The 23,220-nt window shown below is 36.8% G+C and overlaps 1 protein-coding gene across 1 annotated transcript in view; it reads left to right on the plus strand.

The window, feature by feature from the left end:
- The window catches only part of FSIP1 (fibrous sheath interacting protein 1), a 225,019-nt gene that overhangs the window by 33,302 nt on the left and 168,497 nt on the right, over nt 1-23,220 (plus strand). Inside the window, exons 3-6 of the mRNA XM_021710300.1 lie at nt 3,407-3,536; nt 8,710-8,893; nt 12,387-12,541; nt 14,000-14,093. Coding sequence (XP_021565975.1) covers nt 3,411-3,536; nt 8,710-8,893; nt 12,387-12,541; nt 14,000-14,093 — 559 coding nt within the window. The 5' untranslated portion in view covers nt 3,407-3,410. The remainder of the gene's footprint in view (nt 1-3,406; nt 3,537-8,709; nt 8,894-12,386; nt 12,542-13,999; nt 14,094-23,220) is intronic.

The following is a 23,220-nucleotide window of genomic DNA, read 5'->3' on the forward strand; positions in this document are numbered from 1 at the left end:
ATCCAGAACCCACCACTCCTTACTTTCTTGACATGTAATCATCTATCAGTTCCCTTTCTGTATATTCCTTTAATGAGAGAAACTAGACATTTTGAAAGCAAGGTTATTGACAATTTGTCTTCCTTCCTTCCTTCCTTCTTTCCTTCCTTCCTTCCTTCCTTCCTTCCTTCCTTCCTTCCTTTCTCTCTCTTTTTGGTATGTGTATTCCTTGTTTATGTTCTTAGCCAGTTTTCCATTAGAATCTTTTTTCTTATTGATTGGTAAGAACTCTATAAGTATGTAAATATATTAACCTTTTGTAGATCATCTGTGTTGCACATTATTTTCCCCAGTTTCTCAAGTGCCTTTTAATTTTACTTATCTTTTTTATATTTGAAATCTTTTTTATATTTGAAACTCAAGAGCATTAACTGTTATGTAATCAGACTCTGTTATCTTTTTTTGGATTAGGCTATTGGTGTCGTCCTTAATAAGTCATTAATTCTATAATTGTGCAAATTATCCTTATTTTTTCAGTGCCTTGGAGATTTCAGATTTTACGTTGATTTGTTACTTTTAAAATTAGTTTTTACTTTTATTAAAGTAATATGGCCCAAAATGTCAAACTATACTATAACATTTACAGTAGGGTGGGAGGAGCAATCTCTAATCTATTCCCCAGAGGCAACCATCTTGAACTCTTAAATATTATGTTTAACTGTTGTTTGGCTTTATCAAATTTTGGACATTCTCTTTGACTTCCCATTAGATGAGATTTCTTATACTACCTCCTTCCTTTTGCATGCTCCTCCTCCCATATACTCAGTATGATTAAGATGTAGCATTTGTTTAAATCACCATTCAGAATTTATGTAATTTTAACTATTTATTGTTCGATTGCTTTTTTTCTTTGTACAATGCTTTATTTTTCATGTGAAATTTCTATTTGGCATTGAGATTTCTTCTCAAACACTCAAATCCATCTATAAGATCCTGGTTTCAATGCCTTTTATCTGTAATTATTTCTAACATCCAAATTCCTAAGATTGTCTGTTCATTGCATCTTCACTTAACTCAGGAGTTGTATTTTATTTAATTTATTATTTCCAGGAGTGAACATAATAGAACAGACCTATTTCTGAAGCAAATGGAAAGATTTCTAGAGCCTTTTAGCTGATGCAGGTTGCTGATGAGTCCCTGTGCCTCTCCCTTTATTGACATGTATTATGCCAGCTCTGCACACACTTCCATCTCATTGCTCCTTCTGTAAGCTGCAATAAGTCTCCCTTGACAGGCTGCTTAGGGCATTTACAAGACATTTGGCCTTTTGATGACTTGTGCTCTTTGGTTGTGACTTGATGGGCCAGGGTGATCCATCATTTCACAATAATAATGTCAGTGCCTTCCTGAGTGAGCCCAAACCCTTTTGCAGAGTTTGAATAATGTTGAGATCAATGCCTTTTTCTTTTTCTGAGATGGGAAGAGTTGACCTCTGGTCTCTTAAGCACCAGCCTTGGGATGTTGAATGGTTGGAGGCCAAGCCATATTATCCCTCTGTGTACTTAGGAGGAACTTTAGGTTGTTGTTTGTGCTTTCTCCTATGTCCAAAGCTTCTCAGGACTTTGCCTCTGCTGTTCAAAAAAAAGGGGAAAGAGTCATTTTGTAGAGTAAGGAAAGGACATTATTGTGGTAGAGGCAATTGCCTTTTTTAATTCTATTTTGAGAGAAATGATATAATACACAAGTGATAGGAATGTTAGAAAGGTTTTTTAAGAAGATATTCATTCATGTGTAAAGCTAATATTGAGAGGGCAAAGGCTGGAATTATCCCTATTTCTTCCATTTTATTCAGCATGCATGTTACTCCAGGATCACTGGACAAATCTGGAGTAGTCCTGATTAAGGGCACAGTGTGGAAGGATCAATGTGCCTGCAATGCCCACTGTCTTACTCTAGTTTAAGCCACTCTGCCTGATGTTTTTTGCTTCAGGAAATAGCCAGGGTAGTGAGAGGCCTGTGGATGGTGTCGCATGAAAAATAGTCAAAGAGATTGGCAATAGATAGCCAGATAATGAAAGTCTGTCTTTTAATAAAGGAAATAGGTTTTGTTATCTTGCTTTAGAGGGAAGAAGTAGAATTATGGGTTTTGGAAGGAAAGAGTTAATAAAATGAGAGTGGTGCCCTGGAGATAGGTACTCCCTAAAAATGAGGCATCAAGAAGGAGAGGAGAAATCAGAACTGGAAAAGAAGTCCAGGTTGAGGGCTGAGGAAGGACTAGAATGAGGAAGGCAAAAAATAGAAGAGGGCAGCAGGGAGGCTTTTGCAACTCATAAAGTTGAAGTGGATCTCAGTTGAGATGCAGGGGTGACCAAGGATGCAATAAATGTTTTCTCCCAGAGGCACAGAAGCCACCAAGATGTCATTCTGCATTCTCTTTTAGCCACTTTCAGTATGTAACATTCTGGGCAGTATGTTTTATGCTACGATGGTATAAAATTCAACCTCACTAGTCATTAAGGAGATGCAAATTAAAACTACACTGAGATACCACCTAACTCCAGTCAGAATGACCAATATCAATAACTCAAAAAATAACAGATGCTGGAGAGGATGTGGTGAAAAGGGAACACTTGTATACTGTTGGTGGGAGTGTAAACTAGTGCAGCCTCTGTGGAAATCAGTGTGGCGATTCCTAAAAGCTCTAAAAATCGCCCTTCCATATGACCCCACAATCCCCCTACTGGGAATATACCCTGAAGAACTCAAATCACTCTATAAAAAAAGATACCTGCACACGTATGTTTATCGCAGCATTGTTCACAATAGCAAGATCATGGAACCAACCATGCTGTCCATCAAAAGAGGATTAAAAAATGTGGTACATATACACAATGGAATATTACGCAGCCATAAAAAAGAATAAAATCATGAATTTCGCAGCAATCTGGATGGAATTGGAGTTTATAATACTGAGTGATCGCTCACAGAAGCAAAGATCTGAGTATCGCATGTTCTCATTCATAAGTGGACCTTGAACAACTATCATAATACTATAAGAAAAGGATTGACAGTGGCGGGAAACTATGGGGGGGGGACAGGGAGGGGAAAGGAGGTGGGATTAATGGTAGTCAATATCTGTCTGGGGATGGGGGGCATACCTCATCAACAAGGGTACCTGCACAGTGCATATTTGTATACCTAACCCTTAACTGTACCCCACAATTTTAAAATAAAAAATATGTTAAAAAAATTTAACCATCCATGTACATGAGTTGTGTTTTGATGAAAACGGGGAATCCTTAAGTGTGACTTTGGTAGTGACAGAATCCTTAAAACAAATGCTCTGAATAATTGGGTATTAGCACTGACTAAGAAAACTTAAACATCTAAGTCACTTGCTTTTTTATTTTACTTTATTTTTTTTCAGATCAATGGACATTATAAAGGGAAACCTAGATGAAATTTCAAAACCAGCCTCAAGTTCAAGAACACGTCCTGGGAGCAGAAGTTCAAATGCTTCTTTGGAGGTGCTTTCACCAGAACCAGGATCCCTCAAGGTAGTTTACTGTTTTGGAATGATTTAAACTTGCCCCAGCCTCTCAGCCATTGATGAAACAGTTATTAACATCCTATTTTAAGTTTTCTCTTTAGAGGGTGTGTTCAGGGAGTATACAAAGATTCCTTGGACTTTACACTAGATTGTTTAATATGAAAATACTCTGGCTGCTTCTTTTCTCCCTCCTTCCCTCTCTCACCTCCTTTCTTCTTTTAGTTTTTGGAGTGTGATTTATTTTTCCACATTGTACTTTGTGAAGGCTTGTGTGTTGACTTTTCCCCCCAACATCTAATATACTGCCTTTAACTTTTACTATGAAAAAGATTCAGTACTTTAAAAAAATGGTCTGAACCTAGTTCTAGAAGGAACATACCTCACAATAGTAAGCGCCATCTGTAATAAACCCACAGCCAGCATAAGCTAAATGGACAGAAACTGGAAACATTTCCCCTGAAAACCGGAACAAGACATGGCTGCCCACTCTCACCTCTCTTGTTCAACATTGTGTTGGAAGTCCTAGCTAGAGCAGTTAGGCAAGAGAAGGAAATCAGGGGTATCGAAATAGGAAAAGAAGAAGTTATCTCTCTCTGCTGATGATTTGATCCTATACCTCAAAAATCCAAGACCTACTTGCACTCATAAAGGACTTTGGCAGTCTCAGGGTACAGAATAAATGTGCATTCTTATATACCAAGGCAAACTGAGGTAGAGAACCAAATAAAAAGCACAATCCCATTCACAATAACTACACAAAAAACGAAATACCTTGGCATCTTCCTAACCAGAAAAGTGGAAGAACTTTACAATGAAAACTACAAAACACTACAAAGAATTCCAAGAAGATACAAACAAATGGAAAAATATTCCATGCCCATGAATAGGAAGAATCACCATTGTTAAGATGTCCATCCTACCCCAGACAGTCTACATATTCAATGCAATACCCATTAAATTGCCAACATAATTCTTCTCAGACCTGGAAATGACAATACAGAAATTCTTATGGAAACACAATTGCCCAAACAATCCTTAGCAAAAGAAACAAAGGGAGGTATCACACTTCCAGACTTCAAACTTTACTCTAAGCCTACAATAATCAAAACAACCTGGTGTTGGTACAACAATAGGCATGTAGACCAATGGAACAGGATAGAGAATCTGGAAGCAAAACCTCAATTTCTCAACCAACGTATCTTCAACAAAGCCTCCACCAACAACACTGGGGAGAGGAGAACCTGTTCAGTAAATGGTGCTGGGAAAACTGGCTGACTGCATGCAGAAGATTGAAACAGGACTGCTACCTATCACCATACACAAAGATCAACTCTAAATGAATCAAAGACCTAAATGTAAAACCTCAAACTATTAGAACCTTAGAAAATACAGGATATATCCTTTTGGAAATTGCAGCTGACAGCCAATTCCTGATCAAAACCCCAAGTGCCCATACTATAAGAGATAGATAGGTGGGACCTCATCAAACTGAATAGCTTCTGCAAAGCAAAAAGAAACCATCAAGAGAGTGGAGAGACAGCCCACCGACTGGGAAAAAATATTTGCCAACTCTGTATCTGACAAAGGCCTAACATCTAGAATCTACAAGGAACTCAAGCACGTTAAAAGGAAAAAACCAGCCCCATTAAAAAGTAGGCATAAGACATGAATAGATACTTCTCAAAAGAAGATATGAAGGCAGCCAGCAGACACATGAAAAAGTGCTCAGCTTCCCTAATCATCAGAGAAATGCAAATCAAAACCACATTGAGATACCACCTAACCCCAGTAAGAATGGCCATCATTAATAAAACAAATAACAACAAATGCTGGTAATAGGGACGCTTGCTTCTACACTGCTGATGGGAATGCAAACTAGTGCAACCTCTTTGGAAAACAGTGTAGCGATTTCTAAAAGAACTAGACATTGACCTTCCATATGACCCAGTAATCCCTCTACTGGGAATATACTCACAGGAACTCAAATCATTCTACCAAAAAGATGCCTGCACATGTGCGTTCATTGCAGCATTATTCACAATAGCACAAACATGGAACCAACTGTGCTGACCATTGACACTAGACTGGATTAAAAAACGTACATAGACACAATGGAATGTATGCAGCCATGAAGTCAGACAAATATATGGACTTCGCAACAACTTGGATGGATTTAGAATCTATCATACTCCAGTGATCTGTCACAGAAACTTAGAACAGAGTACCGTATGTTCTCACTCATAAGTGGAACATGAACATCTACCATAATACTATAAGAAAGGATTTGGCAGTAGTGGGATACTGCCGGAGTTGGGGTGGGAGGGACACAACATCAATAAGAGTACCTGATCTCAAAACAGGCAAAGTGGGGACCAAAGGGAGGCCCAAACTTTACCTGTGCGATGACCACTTATATACCTAATTCTGAATTGTACCCCACATCTTTAAAATAAAATAAAAATAAATAAATTGTGTAACTCTTCTCGTTTTTTTCCTTTAAAAATCTTTGCTTTCCTTTACTTTCCTGAGTACACATATAGTTTTACGTGGCATATGTATTTCCACTGTAATGCTTTGTTTCCCAGTTCATATCATTTTCTCTTAGAAAGCCTATTTCTGTTATTTAGAATGACCACGAAAAAGTTTATCTCTAAAGTTAATGTATAAAGCATATTTAGAAAATAAAATATTTGCCCTTAGCAATACTATTAAAAAAAAATGGTTTGATAAAGGCCATATGGTGTATCTATAGTAGCTGTATTTCCTGGCCATGACCTTCTTTTCTTTTGTTTAGTAGTCTCTTTTCTTAAAATATCTAAACTTGATTTTTTTTTTTTTTTTGAGTTGGAGTCTCACTCCGTTGCTGAGACTAGTGTGCAGTGGCACGCTCCCGGCCACCGCAAGCCTCAATCTGCTGGGCTCCGGTGATCCTTCTGCCTCAGCCTTCCAAGTAGCCAGAACTACAGGTGCGCTGCCACACCCGGCTAATTTCTGATTTATTGTAGAGACGAGGTCTCGCCAAGTTGCCGGGTGGGTTTTGAACCCGCAGGCTCAGGCAATTCACTCGCCTCGGCCTCCCAAAGCGCTGGGATTACAGGCTGAGCCACCGAGCCTGGCCTAAACTTGATTTTTTAATAGTCAGTTTTGTCATCTGTGATATGGTACAATTTATTCCTTTCAAAGTTGTAGGAAACAAAAATTTTAAAGATTATGGGGAAAAAAATCTTTACAAAGTAATGAATCTATATTCATATTCTTTTGATTTATGGACTATCAAAGATTTTTACACAGCAGAAAATGAGTTTAAAATACTTCTGTAGTGATAATATATTTTTAATTCTAAAAATTTTGGTTTGTTGTTGCTTATGAATATTTTTCTTGAAAGTGCCAATAGTTGTATCTCATGTAAAAATCCCATGGGTTTCAAGTAGAGAATCTAATTGTTAGGAGGGTTTTCATGGCATGTTTATTTTTCCGGGGACTAAGATGGAGGTATGGAATAGGGGACATGGAACAATGAAAAATAGAGGTGGGATGTGGCTTTGAGAATGAAGAAGAAAAAAAACCATGTATATAGGCCACAGGGTAGAAGAGCAAGGGGGATAGGCACAGAGAGGCCAGTGGGCAATGGGACTGAGAAGATGGTTGGTGGCTAGTGGGGTGGGAAACTATGGGTAACACTGTGAAATGCTCCTTTCATTCTTCAGTTTTGCCTTTGTACCTCATAGCTTTCTGCTCATTTTGACTTAGGAGCATATGGGATAATAAGTGTGAAGGGCCTGGGTGCACTCTGAAGTGTGCTGTACAAGTAGGCTACTACCACCTAATTATCTTTTGTGTATTCTGTATTTTTCCATATGAAGCCCATTCTCAGAGAAAAGTCTGCAAAATTCACTTATGCCAAGTTATAAATGACTGATGGAACTCATGTGACTTCTCCCAGAAGTTGTAGCATTTTCACAGAACCATAAAGCCTTAAGAATTAACTGGAGATTGTGGAATTTCAGGCTTTTTCTGGCCTTTGGCAGAAGTATGTTTTCGAACAAGAAATCCTCTTTAACGTTTCTAAGATTACATAAAGCAGCCACTGTTTTGCTTAGTTATAAATTGAGCTTTCATTAGTCTTATTCTCCTGGATCTGTTTTCTTCTCTGTTAATTCAGAGTAGTAACCCTTATACCATATGGTCATTGGGAAGAATGATTGAGGCAGGACATGGTTCTTCAATAAATGGTGGCTGTGATTACTATACCACTGACTCAGCTCAGTTCCACTGGGTTTGTGTCCTAATTCAGGCAGAGAGATGCTTGCATAGTCCTGCATTCCTGGCAGTTTATTCTCGGCACTACCATCTTCTGCCCTGGAGATTCACAAGGGGACTGTAGATTGCAATGGTAGAGAGTTGAGCATGTGGGTGCAGAGAGAACACAAAACCTGCCAAGGGCTGAGACCCGAAGGCTAGAGCCAGTAACCTCTCTGTTGGAAGGGAGAGGTACTCCTTTAAGAAGCGGCTGACTCTATCCCTGAGTTCTTGCCTCTCCCTGGGATGATGTTCACTTCCATTGTGTGATCCCTGTATTTTCCCGACCCAGCCACCATAGATGTCTTTTTTTTTTCCTTCTCTCTTAGAAAAACATAACTGTGTCAAGCTGGTGTTTTCGAAACGAACTGGTGGTTTCAGAAGGGAAACCAAAATGAAGTAGAAAAACTGTGAATAGCATAAAAATAAATAAATTACCAAAGTACAGGATTCTGATTAGAAAATTCTCATTAGAAAGCACATCTCAATTCACACTAGCTACTTTTCAGTTGTTCTGTAGCCACATGTGGCAAGTGACTGTGGTTTTGGGCAGTGCAGTTCTAGACCTTTGTTCACCTGAGTGTGAGCTCTAGGAACAAAGCCCACTGTGCCTCATCCCAGAACCTGGAAGACATCAGTTTCCTTCAGGGCTGATTTAGGCTCTTTTCTGTTATTGCTAGGGGGTGCTGGAGAATGGTGCAAATGTTATTACATTTAATTGTGTAGTTATATTACATTTAATTAAGAAGTATATTTCTAGCATACTTTAATGTTAGTGTAGTTACTTATGTATGTTCTCACATATGCTTCCATTAGTTTTCACATATTCTAGAAATGTAAAGTTTAAAAAAACTTTAATTTTTTTGGGAAATTATATTTAGATTGATACTGCTAGCAAGTTGATCTCTGATACAGGGGACTACCCAGAAAGCAGTAATACAGAGAAAGGAAGACATAGTAATGATGATAAAGGAGAAAACTACTCTGAGAAAATAAAATTGACCCAAGAGGGGTCAGATGAAGATGCAGATTTGGTTCAACATCAGATATTCCCTGAGTGTTCAGGTAGGATGCTCACTAGATGATTGGCTACTGATAATTACACCTGTTAAGTATATTTAAAGTAAAACATTACATGTGTTTTTATTGGCTAAGTAAAAATAATAAATAAATAAATGACTTTTTGGAGCAAGTAATAACTACTTTTATTTGTAAGACTATTAAGAGTCCTTAAATACACTTAGAAATATAATAAAATATGCCATTTAATAAAATTGTTATTGTGGTCATTTTACATTAATGAAGTATGTGCTAGTTCTGCATTTTATGGCATGATTAATATTTTTGATGACTAAAAGTATACAATAAAATGTATCTTATAATTTGTAAATGCCTTTTTAAGGATAATCCTACTCAATAACATTTGGGTTTCAAAAGATGAGGTTTTTTTCATGGTAATAAGTTGATTGTGGTCAGATTGAATTAGAACAGTACAGTAAGTCCCCTACATACGAATGAGTTCCATTCTGAGAGTGTTTACAAGTCCAATTTGTTCATAAGTCTAACAAAGTTAGCCTAGGTACCCAACTAATGCAATTGCCTATATAGTACTGTATTATAACAGGCTTATAATACTTTTTACACAAATAATACATAAAAAACAAACACAAAAAATAAGGAAAATGTCTTAAATCTTAAAGTACAGTACCTTGAAAAGTACAGTAGTACTGTACAGTAAAACAGCTGGCATACAGGGCCTGGCATCATATTCGCATCTTTGGAAGTTCTCAGCTTGAAGGTTTGTATGTAGGGGACTTACTGTCATTCTCGGAAAGTGGTGTGCAGAGGCCCTGTGGTGGAGTGGGGGTGTCTCTGAAACCCCTTCAAGGGCTCTGCAAGGTAAAAACTGTTTTCATCGGGTGTTATTTGCCCTTCTTGCTCACTGTATTGACATTTGCACTGATGGCACAAAAGTAATGGTGGACAGAACTGCTGGTGCCTTAGCATGAATCAAGACAATGGAACTGAATTGTACTTGTAGTCATTGTATTCTGCACAACCAGGCACTGGCGGGAAAAAGAAACAGCCAAGGTCATACTGAGTCCTTGATGAAACAATTTAATACATAATTGTATTAAAATTTGATCCTTGAATAGGCATCTTCTTAATATCCTGTGTGGCAAAATGATAAGTATACATAGTGTAGTACTGTTGTATGCCAAAACATGAAGTTTGTGTTGAGAAAAAGTATTTCTGTGATAGTTTGAGCTGATGGCTGAACTGTTCACTTTTTAAATGGGACCCCATTTTTATTTGAAAGAATGATGGACAAACTATTATCATTGAGACTTGGGTATTTGGCAAACTTTTTTTTTTAAGTGAATTGATCCTGTTACTTCAAGGATAACTACAAGCAGTGTTTGCTGCCAGTGGTACATTGAACTTTGAAGTGAAAAGTAGAATTTTGGAAAACTTGTATCTGTCACTGTGAGTTTGATAGCTTCCCAATACTTAGACTTTTGTTATAAAAGTTACTGGTGATATTAGCAAATGCAATTTAAAAATATTGTGTAATAAAATACATTAACATTTTGAAGGTCTGCATAATTCAGTTAACCTCTATTTCCAAAATGATCAGTGCAAGGTAAAAGATCCATTCAACATGAAATATAGATCCATGAACTTTAATGGAACAAATACAAAAAGCTCACTGATGTGGTTACAGATTTCACTTTACGACTAACCTTTAAGAAATTACCCCTATTAATTTTTTGGTGTAATATCAAAGAAGAGTATCCAATTATCTGAATAGGTTATTAAGTTTCTCCTCCCTTTTCTAATGAGAATTCAGCTGTTTGCTATTAATCCAGTTATTAAACATTTAAACAGTGCCACTATTCTTTAATTTTTTGGAGAACATAGTTATTTGTAATAAAAATGTGATATTTATATTAACATGTTATCAGTAATAGCATGTTTATTATTATGTAAAATGAATTGATAAGTAAATATTCACAATGTTTTTCAGTTTTGATTTCTAATATGATAATTATCAATAGATATAACTCACATAAACAAAATCTTTCTTGGGTTCTCAATAATTTTTTAAAGTTATAAAGGGAGCTGAGAAAAAGTTTGGGAACTGCTGAATTAGAGTATATTTGGATGAGATCAGTTCTCACAGTTAGGTCAGGTGACACAGGATTGCAGTTATCAGGAAGTAAGGTATTATAGTTGAGATTAACTGTTGGCCCAGTTTATTGTTTTTGTTTATATTGTTTCAGTACTGCATGAGTTACTTCAAAATGCCTGCTAGATAGACACCTAAGTTCATGGAACCTGGGAATGCTAGGATTGGCAGTTGGAACTCAGGACTAGAAGCTGTTGCATTTGAAGTACATAAGCAGTAAGATTTGAGGAGCCTCCTTATTAATAATATCAGTATTCTTTCTGGATAAACTTCTTTCTTCCAAAAATATTTCCTTTTTTTCCTTTAGGAGGAAGTGATGTACCTTATAGGGAAACATCACTGAACTCTTTGGATTTTCAAAAATTTGCTAAATTTGGCTTTATTTAGTACAACATGACAGCATTAATGATCTAACCTGAGTGGCTGAGACTCAGTACTTGAGCATTCATGCTTATTACTGTATTATCAACTTTCATCAGAGGGAGTATCGCTTGCTGGCTCAGAACTTTGGCTCTGGAGTCAGACAGATTCGGGTGGAAACTAACTCGTCATTTTCCAGTTATATCACCCTGGATATGTGTGGAACTCATTTCTGAAATAACTTCAGTTTACTAATTTGTAAAATGAAAACAATGAATAAATGCCATCTCAGAGGGTTCATATGAGAATTAAATGATATGTGTAAATAAAGGAGTTAAAATTGTTCCTATTAGGTAAATATAAATGTTAGTTATTATCGTCATCATTGATCAAATATTAATGACAGAAGTTCTAAAGAATCTTTAATTTCAAAAAATTTATCTATAACTCAAGAACCTTCAAGAAATTGGAACAAATGAAAGGAGCATTGAAAAAAGTATCTAGCTACATGGAGTGCTTGCTTGAGTTTGTTTCTTCTAAGGTTGGAACCACTTTACATATTGCATTTCGCTGCGGCTATTTGTGTACATGCCTTCTCTTTCCATTAGTCTGAAGCAGCTTTAGCATAGAGTCTGTGTCTTATTCCTTATACTGCAAGGAGGGACTCATTACTATAGAAAGTATAGCAGAATGAAGGAGAAAGAATTTGGAACTTAAAATCATAGGAGACCTGCTTCTCAGATCAATGCTATAATTTATTAGCTATTTGAAAGGTTCCAATTATCTTAATTGTAAAATAGAGGTAAATGTCTATTTCACAGGGTTGTTAGATAATTATATAAACAAAATCACCTTGTAAATCAAGATACATGTTTACAATGTAGTAGTTATTACCATCAGCCACAAATATGTGTTGAGTGCAAGAGCAAATAGTGAAAACAAACAAGCAAAAAACCCTTTGTGGTTTTATCAAACTTCAAATCCATTCCTACTTTCAACACAATATAGATGAACTCAAGTTAAAAGAATCAGATTCTCAACTTCAAGATGCTATTCAGAAGATGAAGAGGCTTGATAAAATACTGGTGAAGAGACAATATAGAGAAAAAGAAATTAAGAAGCAAGGTCTAGAAATGAGAATAAAGTTGTGGGAAGAACTTAAGGTAAGAAATGTCCAACTTTATGTTGACATGGAAAAAAGTTTCTTCTAAGATAAGTAAGAACAGCATGGACTGTGTGGTGTTAATGTGGTCTGCCTTTATTGCTTTATTTTCTGGAGATAGGAGCAGTGGTGTGTATGTGTGTGTATGACAGTGGCACGGTGGTGATATTTTTCTGGAACCTGAGAAGATAACTTGGTCTGCAGCATTCCAGAGTTTAGGCACTGCACTGGAATGTTCATTCCCCCATGGACAAGTGTCAGTGGACCTCTCTTACCAGTGTTAGGCTGGTGAAGTGCTGGACTCCTCTGTCTGAAGGGGTATGCTGGCTACTTTCCTCAAGTATGTATGCCAGCTTTTTTCCCAGCAACCTTTCAGTTTGGAGATAAATAAACAAATATACAAAAGTTTAACCCCCTAGTTAGTATTATGACTTGAGTAAACCTTTGTGACAAACAATTCAGGGAGTTGACTATTTCTTGTGCTGGTCTCTTGTGCTGGTCTCTTGTGAAGATCTCTTCAGGAAGCTGTAACGTGCGTGAGGTTTGGGACCATGTTCCACTTGTTTCTGCTTCAACAAATTTCTGGTGCTTAATTAACCTTCCTTGGCCTTCTTGGACCCTTTATTCTCATACTTTTGAAGTTGACCGGATGCTGACATTGACTTGGTGTATAGCCATTGGCTCATATTTGAATTTTGACTCTTAAAAGAGAGCACCTTTAAGGTAATAAACCTGGTAATAAGAAATTGGTTGTTTTTGATAAAGCCCACCTTCAGCAGTTGACTGACCTCAGAGGAAATTTTCTAGGCAATAATATCAATTAAAAATGAAGTAATTAAAAAATATTTTTACAAAGTTCCCGGGAAGGCTACTTGGGTGGAAAGAAAGCAACATTCAAAATGCAGTGCTTTAAACTATAGAAACCCTTTGGGTCCTCTCCCACCGTGGGAGCTTTTCTAGCCTCTCAATAAATCCTGCTTTCTCAAAAACAAAACCCAAAAACTACAGAAATAATTTCTGTAAATTTTAGCAGAACAAGTTAGCCTATCACATTTTCCTGTTGAATCTCAAAGCAAGTTTAATTTCCTTTGAAACAAGAGTTATAAACGGAAACATAATAAAATACAATACCAATCTTGAAGCGTCTGAAATTTTAATCTGATGGTGTTGCTTTAGCTTACTCATTGGTTATAAAAATTTCAAGCAGAAACTTCAGGTACTTTAAGGAAGGTAATTATTATATAATGATAGACATATACTCCAACTCTATATGAGAATACCCATTGATAGAATTTTGCAGGAACAGGAGACTAACAAATTTTCTAATTAAAGGAATAAAAATGGCCTGGGCCTTCTTGTTTGTATATACATGATTAGAAACTATGTTGGAAAAAAAAAGAGTTAATGAATATAGTTGCCTTCTTTCCTCATGTTTAAATTTTATTTTTTCTTTCATTAGTCTGCAAAAAATAGTGAAGCTTCGCAAAGTAATGAGGAGATGAAAAATACAAAAAAATTTTTAAATTTGACCTCTGTGTCTGAAGAAACTGTTGGTGAGTAGATGGAGATGTGATTCATCTTTGTTTTGATCTCAGAGTTACAGAATATTTGGATTAAAGTAACATTTTCAGTCCAGTTTTTCTACCTTGTTGTTTGTGAGTTTGACTCTTCTTTGGGGAAATAATTAGGTAGGATTATATGAAACTACTCTGAGTTTAGGTACGTTTCAGTGTCTTTAAGCATTTGTATCTGCTCAATGGTGATGGGAGCTGGGCAGGGAAAAATTAGGAAATAGACATTGTAAGTGTCTGTTACTTCCTGCCTCTCCTATATGTTTCTAGACACCTGTTTTATGCAGACAGTCCCCTAATTGCTTAGGATCCTCTTACAAGGTATCACTCAGGCTTGCTTAGCTGCTTTCATAAAGATCTATTACTAATTTGTCCTCTTTCCTGTTCTCTCATAGTCCTGCTTTTTAAGACCAGCCAACTAAGTCTGCACATATATTTCTACCTTTCCCCTTTGTTTGTATGCATGTTTGTGAATGTTATTCTTCTTTTAAAACAGAAATGTTATGGAGTCATGTAGCCTTTAACCCACTCTTATGTAATGGTGAAAATTTTGGGGCTTGGAAACGTTTGGTATTTTTTGGCAGGATACTTTTGAAATCCTTTAACCTACATCACATAGGTGTTCATGAGTTCTGCCTGGGCAAACTGGCTCTAAGAAGGGGCCTCTGATTTCTCTGAGAATACTTTTGTCTTCTACAGAGTGAATATTAAACATTTTAGAATTGTAAGAACCCATTCAGACTACTGCAACCATTTGGAGTAGGCCATTGATATGAACGATATTCCTTCACGTTTATTTCTTTCTGGACCCAATATTGAGAGCTCAGAAGCTTCTTGGGCTTGAGGGATTTGGGTTTACATCACATCAAATATTTCTCCTTAAGAAAGTGGGAGTCTCATCTGAGTTGCCTTTTCTATGACAAAGGACTTTTTTTTTTTTAATGAACCATTCCAAGAATCTACAGGATAGATCTCTGTTTAAATTACCCTTATTGAAATTTGCCCTGCCATTTGTATATCCTAATTGAAACACCAAAAAATATTAGGCTTTCTATATTAAAATCATCGATCATTTACTTTCTGTATCTTCTATTTTATTTTGTTATAGAAGTAACACACTTATCATCTGTATTACAAAATATTGGTAAACCAAAAAATTACTATCACTTAACTTCTCAACTTGTGGAAATAATCACTATTAATATTTTGGTTTATTCTTTATCTTTTGAGGAATGTTTAATGCAAATATTTATATATTGAGAGAATAAAGATGTGATCAAATTATATATATAGAGAGATATTTATGTGTCTTTTACCATATATGTATAGTGTTTGTAACTTTTTTTCATTATTTGTATCTCATAAACTCCTTTAGCTGTCAATAAGAGTAGATTTGTGTGGTAGCTTGTTTCCAAGGTGGCTACCATCCGTTTCTTCTTTCTAATTATGTTCATTCTACTTCTCATTTAGAGATAGAGTCTATTTCTCTCTCCGTTTTTAGTCTTGGTTTGCCCGGGACAATTTTGACTGATGTGTTATGGCAGAATGATACTTGCCTTAAAGCTCTTGCCTTTAAGAAGACTGGGAGTGCAAACTAGTACAACCTCTGCTGAAAACAGTTTGGTGATTACTAAAAGATCTAAAATTGACCTTCCATACGACCCTGTGATCTCCCTACTGGAAATATACCCAGAGGAACTCAGAACACTCTATAGAAAAGATACCTGCACATGCATGTTTATTGCAGCGTTATTCATAATAGCAAAAATGTGGAACCAACCGTGCTGCCTATTGAAAGAAGATTGGATAAAAATAATGTGGTATATATACACAACAGAATATTACACAACCACAAAGAAGGACAAAATTATGAACTTCTCAGCAACTTGAATGGGCTTAGAGTCGTTAATACCGAGTGATCTATCACAGAAAGAAAGAACTGAGTACCACATGTTCTCATAAGTGAACCCTAAACAATTATCATAATACTATAAGAAAAAGGATTGGCACATTACACTGATACCCAAACCAGATAAAGATCCAACAAAGAAAGAACTGCAGGCCAATATCCCTTATGAACATAGATGCAAAAATCCTCATCAAGATTCTAGCAAATTGGAGCCAAAAACACATCTCAAAAATCATCTACCATGACCAAGTAGGCTTCATTCTCAGGATGCAGGGCTGGTTCAACATTCACAAGACCATAAATGTAATTAAATACATCAACCAATGTAAAAACAAGAACCACATGATTATTTCATTAGATGCAGAAAAAGCTTTTGATAAAATCCAGCATCCCTTCTTGATAAAAATTCTCAAACACCTAGGTATAGAAGGAACATATCTCAAAATAGTAAGTGCCATCTATGCCAAACCCACAGCTAACATATTGCTAAATGGACAGGAACTAGAAACATTTCCCCTGAAAACTGGAAAAGGACAAGGCTACCCACTCACAACCCCCTTGTTCGATATTGTGTTGGAAGTCCTAGCTCAGGCAATTAGACAAGAGAAGAAAATCAGGGGTATCCAAATAGGAAAAGAGGAAGTCAAGTTATTCCTCTTTGCTGATGATATGATTCTATACCTTGAAAATCCAAGAGTATCTGTCAAAAACCTGCTTGCACTGTTAAAGGACTTTGGCAAAGTCTCAGGGTACAAAATAAATGTGCAAAAGACAGGTGCATTCCTATACACCAACAACAAGCAGGCAGAGACCCAAATTAAAAGCACAATCCCATTCACAATAGCCACCAAAAAAATGAAATACCTCGGCATCTTTCTAGCCAGAGAAGTGAAAAACCTTTACAATGAGAACTACAAAACACTGCTCAAATAAATCCAAGAAGACACAAACAAATGGAAAAATATTCCATGCTCATGGATAGGAAGAATCAACATTGTTAAGATGTCCATTCTACCAAAGGCAATCTACAGATTCAATGCAATATCCATTAAGTCACCAACATCATTCTTCTCAGACCTGGAAATGATAATACAGAAATTCATAGGAAACATAAATGACCACAAATAGCCAAAACAATCCTTGGCAAAAGAAACAGAGCAGGAGGTATCACACTTCCAGACTTCAAACTTTACTATAAGGTTACAATAATCAAAACAGCCTGGTATTGGTACAAGAATAGGCAAATGGACCAATGGAACAGGATAGAAATTCCAGAAGCAAAGCCTCAATTTCTCAACCACCTCATCTTTGACAAAGTCTCCACCAACAACCACCAGGGAGAGGAGAACCTGTTCAGTAAATGGTGCTGGGAAAACTGACTGACCACATGCAGAAGATTGAAACAGGACCGCTACCCATCACCGTACACAAAAATCAACTCTAAATCGATCAAAGACCTAAACGTAAAACCTCAAACTATAAGAATCTTAGAAAACGCAGGAGACACCCTTATGGAAATTGGAATTGGGTTCAGAACCCTAAAGGCCAATGCCTTAAGAAATAAGATAGACAAGTGGGACCTCATCAAACTAATGAGCTTCTGCAAAGCAAAAGAAACCATCAAGAGAGCAGGGAGACAGCCCACAGAATTGGAAAATATTTGCCAACTGTATATCTGACAATGGTCTAACATCTAGGATCTTCAAGGAACTCAAATGCACCGAAAGGAAAAAGCAAACAGCCCTTTTTAAAAATGGGTAAAAGACATGAATAGACACTTCTCAAAAGAAGATATACGGGCAGCCAACAGACACATAAAAAAGTGCTCAGCCTCATTCATCATCAGAGAAATGCAAATCAAACCCACAAAGAGATACCACCTAACCCCAGCAAGAATGGCCATCATTAATAAAACAAACAACAACAGATGCTGGAGAGGATGTGGAGAAAAAGGAGCGCTTCTACACTGCTGGTGGGAATGCAAACTAGTGCAACCTCTTTGGAAGACAGTGTTGCGATTTCTGAAAGAACTAGAAATTGACCTTCCATATGACCCAGCAATTCCCCTATTGGGAATATACCCGGAGGAACTCAAATTATTCTACAAAAAAGATACCTGCACACGTATGTTTGTCGCAGCTCTATTCACAGTAGCAAAAACATGGAGCCAAGCGAGTTGCTCATCAAAGTTGGACTGACTAAAAAAAAATGAATGGATTTGGATTCGATCATACTCAGTGATTTATCACAGAAACAAAGAACAGAGGTCCATATGTTCTCACTCATAAAACGGACCTTGAATACTTATAATACTAGAAAGTGATTGGCAGTAGTGGGAAACTGTGTGTGTGGGGGGGGTGGGATTGGCAGTTGAGGGAAACTGCTAGGGTAGAGAGGGGCAAACCTCATCAACAAGGGTACGTGCATGATCAATGTTTATATACCTAACCCTGAATTGTACCCCACATTTTTATAATAAAAAAAAAAATAAAAGAAAAGAAAGAAAAAGGATTGGCATTATTGGGAAATGGCCAGGGGAGGGAGGCGGCGGGATTGGTAGTAGTGGGAAACTGCTAAGGGGGGCATACCTCATTAACAAGGGTACCTGTGTAATGAACATTTGTATACCTAACCCTGAATTGTACCCCACATTTTTAAAATTAAAAAAATGGCATAAAAAAAAGACTGGCAGTTTCCGCTTCTCTTAGAAGGCTCACTCAGAGGGAAACCAACAATTATGTAAGAAGTCAGGCTACCCTGAATCTGCTCTGCTGTGAGAAAGCCCAAGTAAGCCATATGGAGAAGCTATGCAGAGAGAAAATGATGCTGACCAGTTCCTGGCTATAGTGATTTCAGTAGTGTCTCCCTCAAATCTGTGTCCACCTGGAACCTCAGAATGTGACTTTAGTTGGAAATAGGGTCTTTGCAGATGTAATGAGTTAAGATGAAGTCATTTTGGATTAGGATGGGCCCTAAACCCAATGGATCACCATTCATTACCATCCTTAGATGACAAGGCAAGAACATAAAGAGACTTAGAGACACAGAGACACAGGGAAGAAGAAAGAAAACAAAGACAGAGATGGGAGGGATATAGCTAAAAGCCAAGGAATGCCAAGGACTGCTGGGAGTCAAAAGAAGCTAGGAAGACACAAGGAAGAATTCAGGAGAAATGTTCTGCCACACGTTGATTTCAGATATCTAGCTTCCAGAACTGTGAGAAAATAAATGTATGTTGTTTTCAGCTCTCCACCCTGGTGATATAGTTATAGCAACCCTAGGAAATGGAAACACTGACTTTTCAACAGTTTCAGTGCAGGCACCAGAGATGAGAATAAAGGAGCAATCTTGGACATTTCAGCCCCAGCCAACACCATATAGAGAATAACCAAGGTTAGACATATGGTCCCAACTGACCTGCTCTTGACATCTCCAGTCAAATGGAGCCACACAGCCAGCTGAGGTCCTATTGGTGATGGAGCAGAGACAAATTGTTCCTGTTGTTTCCCTCAAATTCCTGACCCACAGAAGCTTGTGCATGATAAAATATTAATTGTTTTATGCCACTAAGTTTAAACATTTTTTATTATAAATGGATAATTTATAATTACATATATTTATAGGGTGCAAAGTGCTGTTATGATTTATGAATACAACGTGGAATAATTAAATCAAGTTAATTAACATATCCATCACCTCAAATACTTAAACATCCTTTGTAGTGAGACCATTCGAATTTACTTTCTTGGCAATTTTGAAAGATACAGTACATTATTAACTATATTCACCACATTGTACAGTAACTCTAAAAATATACCGCATACTCTGCCTGTCTAATTGAGACTTTGTATCCTTTGATCATCATCTCTCCAGATCCCCCAGTCTATGTAACCACCATTCTACTGTCTGGTTCTATGAGTTTGATTGTTTTAGATTCTACATGAATAAGAACATGCAGTATTTTTCTTTTCGTGCCTGTTGTATTTCACTTAGCATGATGTTCTCTAATTTCATTTATGTTGTTACAAATGACAGAATTTCCTTCGAAAAGTATTCCATTGTGCATATATACACCACATTTTCTTTATTCATTCATCTGTTGATGGACACTTAGGTTACCCTGTAACTTGGCTATTGTGAATAGTGCTGTAAGGACCGTGGGAGTGCAGCTATCTCTTTGACAACTGATTTCAAATCTTTTGGGTAAATGCCCAGAAATGGGATTGCTGGATCATATGGCAATTCTAATTTTAGTTCTTAGAGCTACCTCCCTGTAGTTTTCTTTCTTTCGTTTTTTTGAGTTGGAGTCCCCATTCCTTTGCTCAGGGGGGAGTTCAGTGGCACTCTCATGACAACCCCAGCATCAACATGCTGGGCTCAGGTGATCCTTCTGCCTCAGCCTTCCAAGTAGAGGGAACTACAGGCGTGTGCTACCACGCCCAGCTAATTTTTTCATTTATTGTAGAGATGAGGTCTCGCCAAATTGTCCAGGTTGTTCTCGGACCCGTGGGCTCAGGCAGTCCTCTCACCTTGGCCTCCCAAAGTGCTGGGATTACAGGCTTTAGCCATCACTCCTGACCCCTGTATTTTTCTATCCAAACCGTACCAATTTACATTCCTACCAGCATTGTACAAGTGTCTTTACTCCATGTCTCCACCAACGCTAGTTGTCTTTTGTCTTTTTTGGTAATAGCCATTTTGACGGGTGTGAGATGATATTTCATTGTGGTTAATTTACGTTTCCCTAATGATTAGGGAAGATTGTTCCTTTATTTCCCTAATGAGCATTTTTTCATATGTTTGTTGTATGTCATCAAGTATTTTGTTTTACTTTTTATTTTGAAATAATTTTAAACTTGCAGAAAAGTTGCATAAATAGTGCTGAGTTTCATATACTCTTCCCCCAGCTTCCCTGGAACTTACATAACCGTAGTACAATGGTCAAAACTAAGAAATAAACTTTGGTATGGTACTATTAATTACAGACTTTCTTAAAATTTTACTAGTTTTTCCACTACTGTTCTTTTTATTTCCTAGTATTCAATCCAGGATCCCATGCTACATTTAGTTGTCATATCTCCTTAGTCTTATCTCTAATCTGTGATAGTTCCTCAGTCTTTCCTTGTCTTTCATGAGCTTGACCCTTTTGGAGAGTACTGGTCAGCTATTTTGTAAAATATCCTTCAATTTTGGTTTGTATGGTGTTTTCTTATGATTAGATGAAAGTTATGTATTTTTGGCAAGCATGCTCCAGAAGTTATGTGCTCTTTTCAGTTGATAAATACTATTACTGGTGGGTTATATTAACCTTGCTCAGTGAAGGTGGTGTCTGCTGGCTTTCTCCACTAAGTTATTATTATTATTTTTTTGCAATTAATCTTGGGGGAGATTATTATTATTTTTTAAAATCAACATTAGTCTTTTACTTTTGTGGGAGAGATTCTTTAAAGCTGAAAATATCCTGTTTCTCTTCCAACATATACCTACTAATTTTTAGCATCAATCAGATTTTGTCTGCAATGATTATTACTGTATGCCACTAAATTTGGGGTGGTTTTAAAAATTCAGTAGTAGATAATTGGAACAATTTATATCAGCATTATTTTTAATGACTGTATATTAACTCATTAGATGGATGTACCATCATTTGCTTAACTAACAGCCTACTGTCGAACATTTAGATTATTTCCGTTTCAGTTTTTTTTTCTTGCACATAATGGGGTAATGACATCCTTAGACAATTATTAAAGTTATTATCTTCTGTGGTAGGATGAAAAATTCCCACACCCCAAGAAGTATCTATGTCAAATCCTTAGAAGCTGTGAATGTTACCATATTTAGAAAAAGGATCTTTGCAGATATGATTAAGCTAAGGATCTTGGGATGAGAAGATTATCCTGGAATATTGAGATGGACCCTGAATGCCATGATAAAGTATTCTTATGAGACAGAGATGAAGGGAGAAGAGACATACCAAAGAAAGAAAGGTGCTATGAAAATGGAGGCAGAAACCAGGGATGCAGCCTCAAACCCATGGCAACCACCAGAAGCTGGAAGAGGCAAGGAATGGAATCTCTTCTAGAGCCGCTGGAGGGAATGTGGCTCTGCTGATTTCTGGCCTCCGTACTATGACAATAAATGTCTGTCGCTTTAAGTTACCAAGTTTGTGGTAATTTGTTAGGGTGCTACAGGAAATGAATATATCTTGGAATAAATCCCTGTAAGAGAAATTACTTAGTCAAGGGTTAGATTTTTAAAAGATTTGTATCCATATTGAATTATTGAAACCAATTTAGACTCCTACCAACATTGTATCTGAATATTGTTTTTCTATGCCAACAATAATGGATTTAGTAATTATTTTTAAGCTTTTTTATTTAAAGCTGAGTCACAATAATTTGTACATTTCTGATTGTCAGAAAGGTTAAATATTTACTCTTTTGTTTAGTGGTGTTGTGAATTACCTGCTCATGTCTTAGACTCTTTTATAAAGGAAGGTGTTCTTTTTTATTGATTTGAAAGATTCTTTTAATAGCAAGGATTAATTTTTGACTGTTATAAATACCAAAAGCATTTTTTCTAACTTATTTTTAATTTAATTTTGTGACATTTCTTGCTCTACAGAAGTTGATATGTTTTATTTAGTTAAATTTGTCATTTATTTTATGTTACCACTCACTGGTACCCTGCTTAAAAAGGTATTTTGTATTTCAAGATTATATAAAAATGTACCTGTATTTTCCTTAGTATAGCTATTATTTTATGAAAAAAATTATCTATCTTATCCTATCCTACACTATTCATTTTGAGTCAGAGTCTCATTCTGTTGCTCAGGCTGGAGTGCAATGACATGCTTACGGCCACTACAACCCTCCCTCAACTTTCTGGGCTCAGTCAATCCTTCTGCCTCAGCCATCCACGTAGCTGGAACCACAGGTGTGTGCCACTGCACCTGGCTAATTTTTTTTTTAATTGTCTTGCCAAGTTACCCAAGCTGGTCTCCAACTCCTGGGCTCAGGTAATCTTCTTGCCTCGGCCTCCCAAAATACTGGGATTACAGGCATGAGCCACCAAGCCCAGCTGACATTTTAAAAAATATTAGTCTATTTGGAATTTATTTTGGCATCAAGTATGACCATAGAGAGTTGATTTAGTTTCTTTCCCCCCGATTTGCTAGCCAGTGATCCCCAAACCCTTTAT

The sequence above is a fragment of the Carlito syrichta genome, unplaced genomic scaffold (genome assembly GCF_000164805.1).
Source record: "Carlito syrichta isolate Samal-C Ts95f unplaced genomic scaffold, Tarsius_syrichta-2.0.1 Scaffold288395, whole genome shotgun sequence".
In the NCBI taxonomy this organism is placed as follows: Eukaryota; Metazoa; Chordata; class Mammalia; order Primates; family Tarsiidae; genus Carlito; species Carlito syrichta.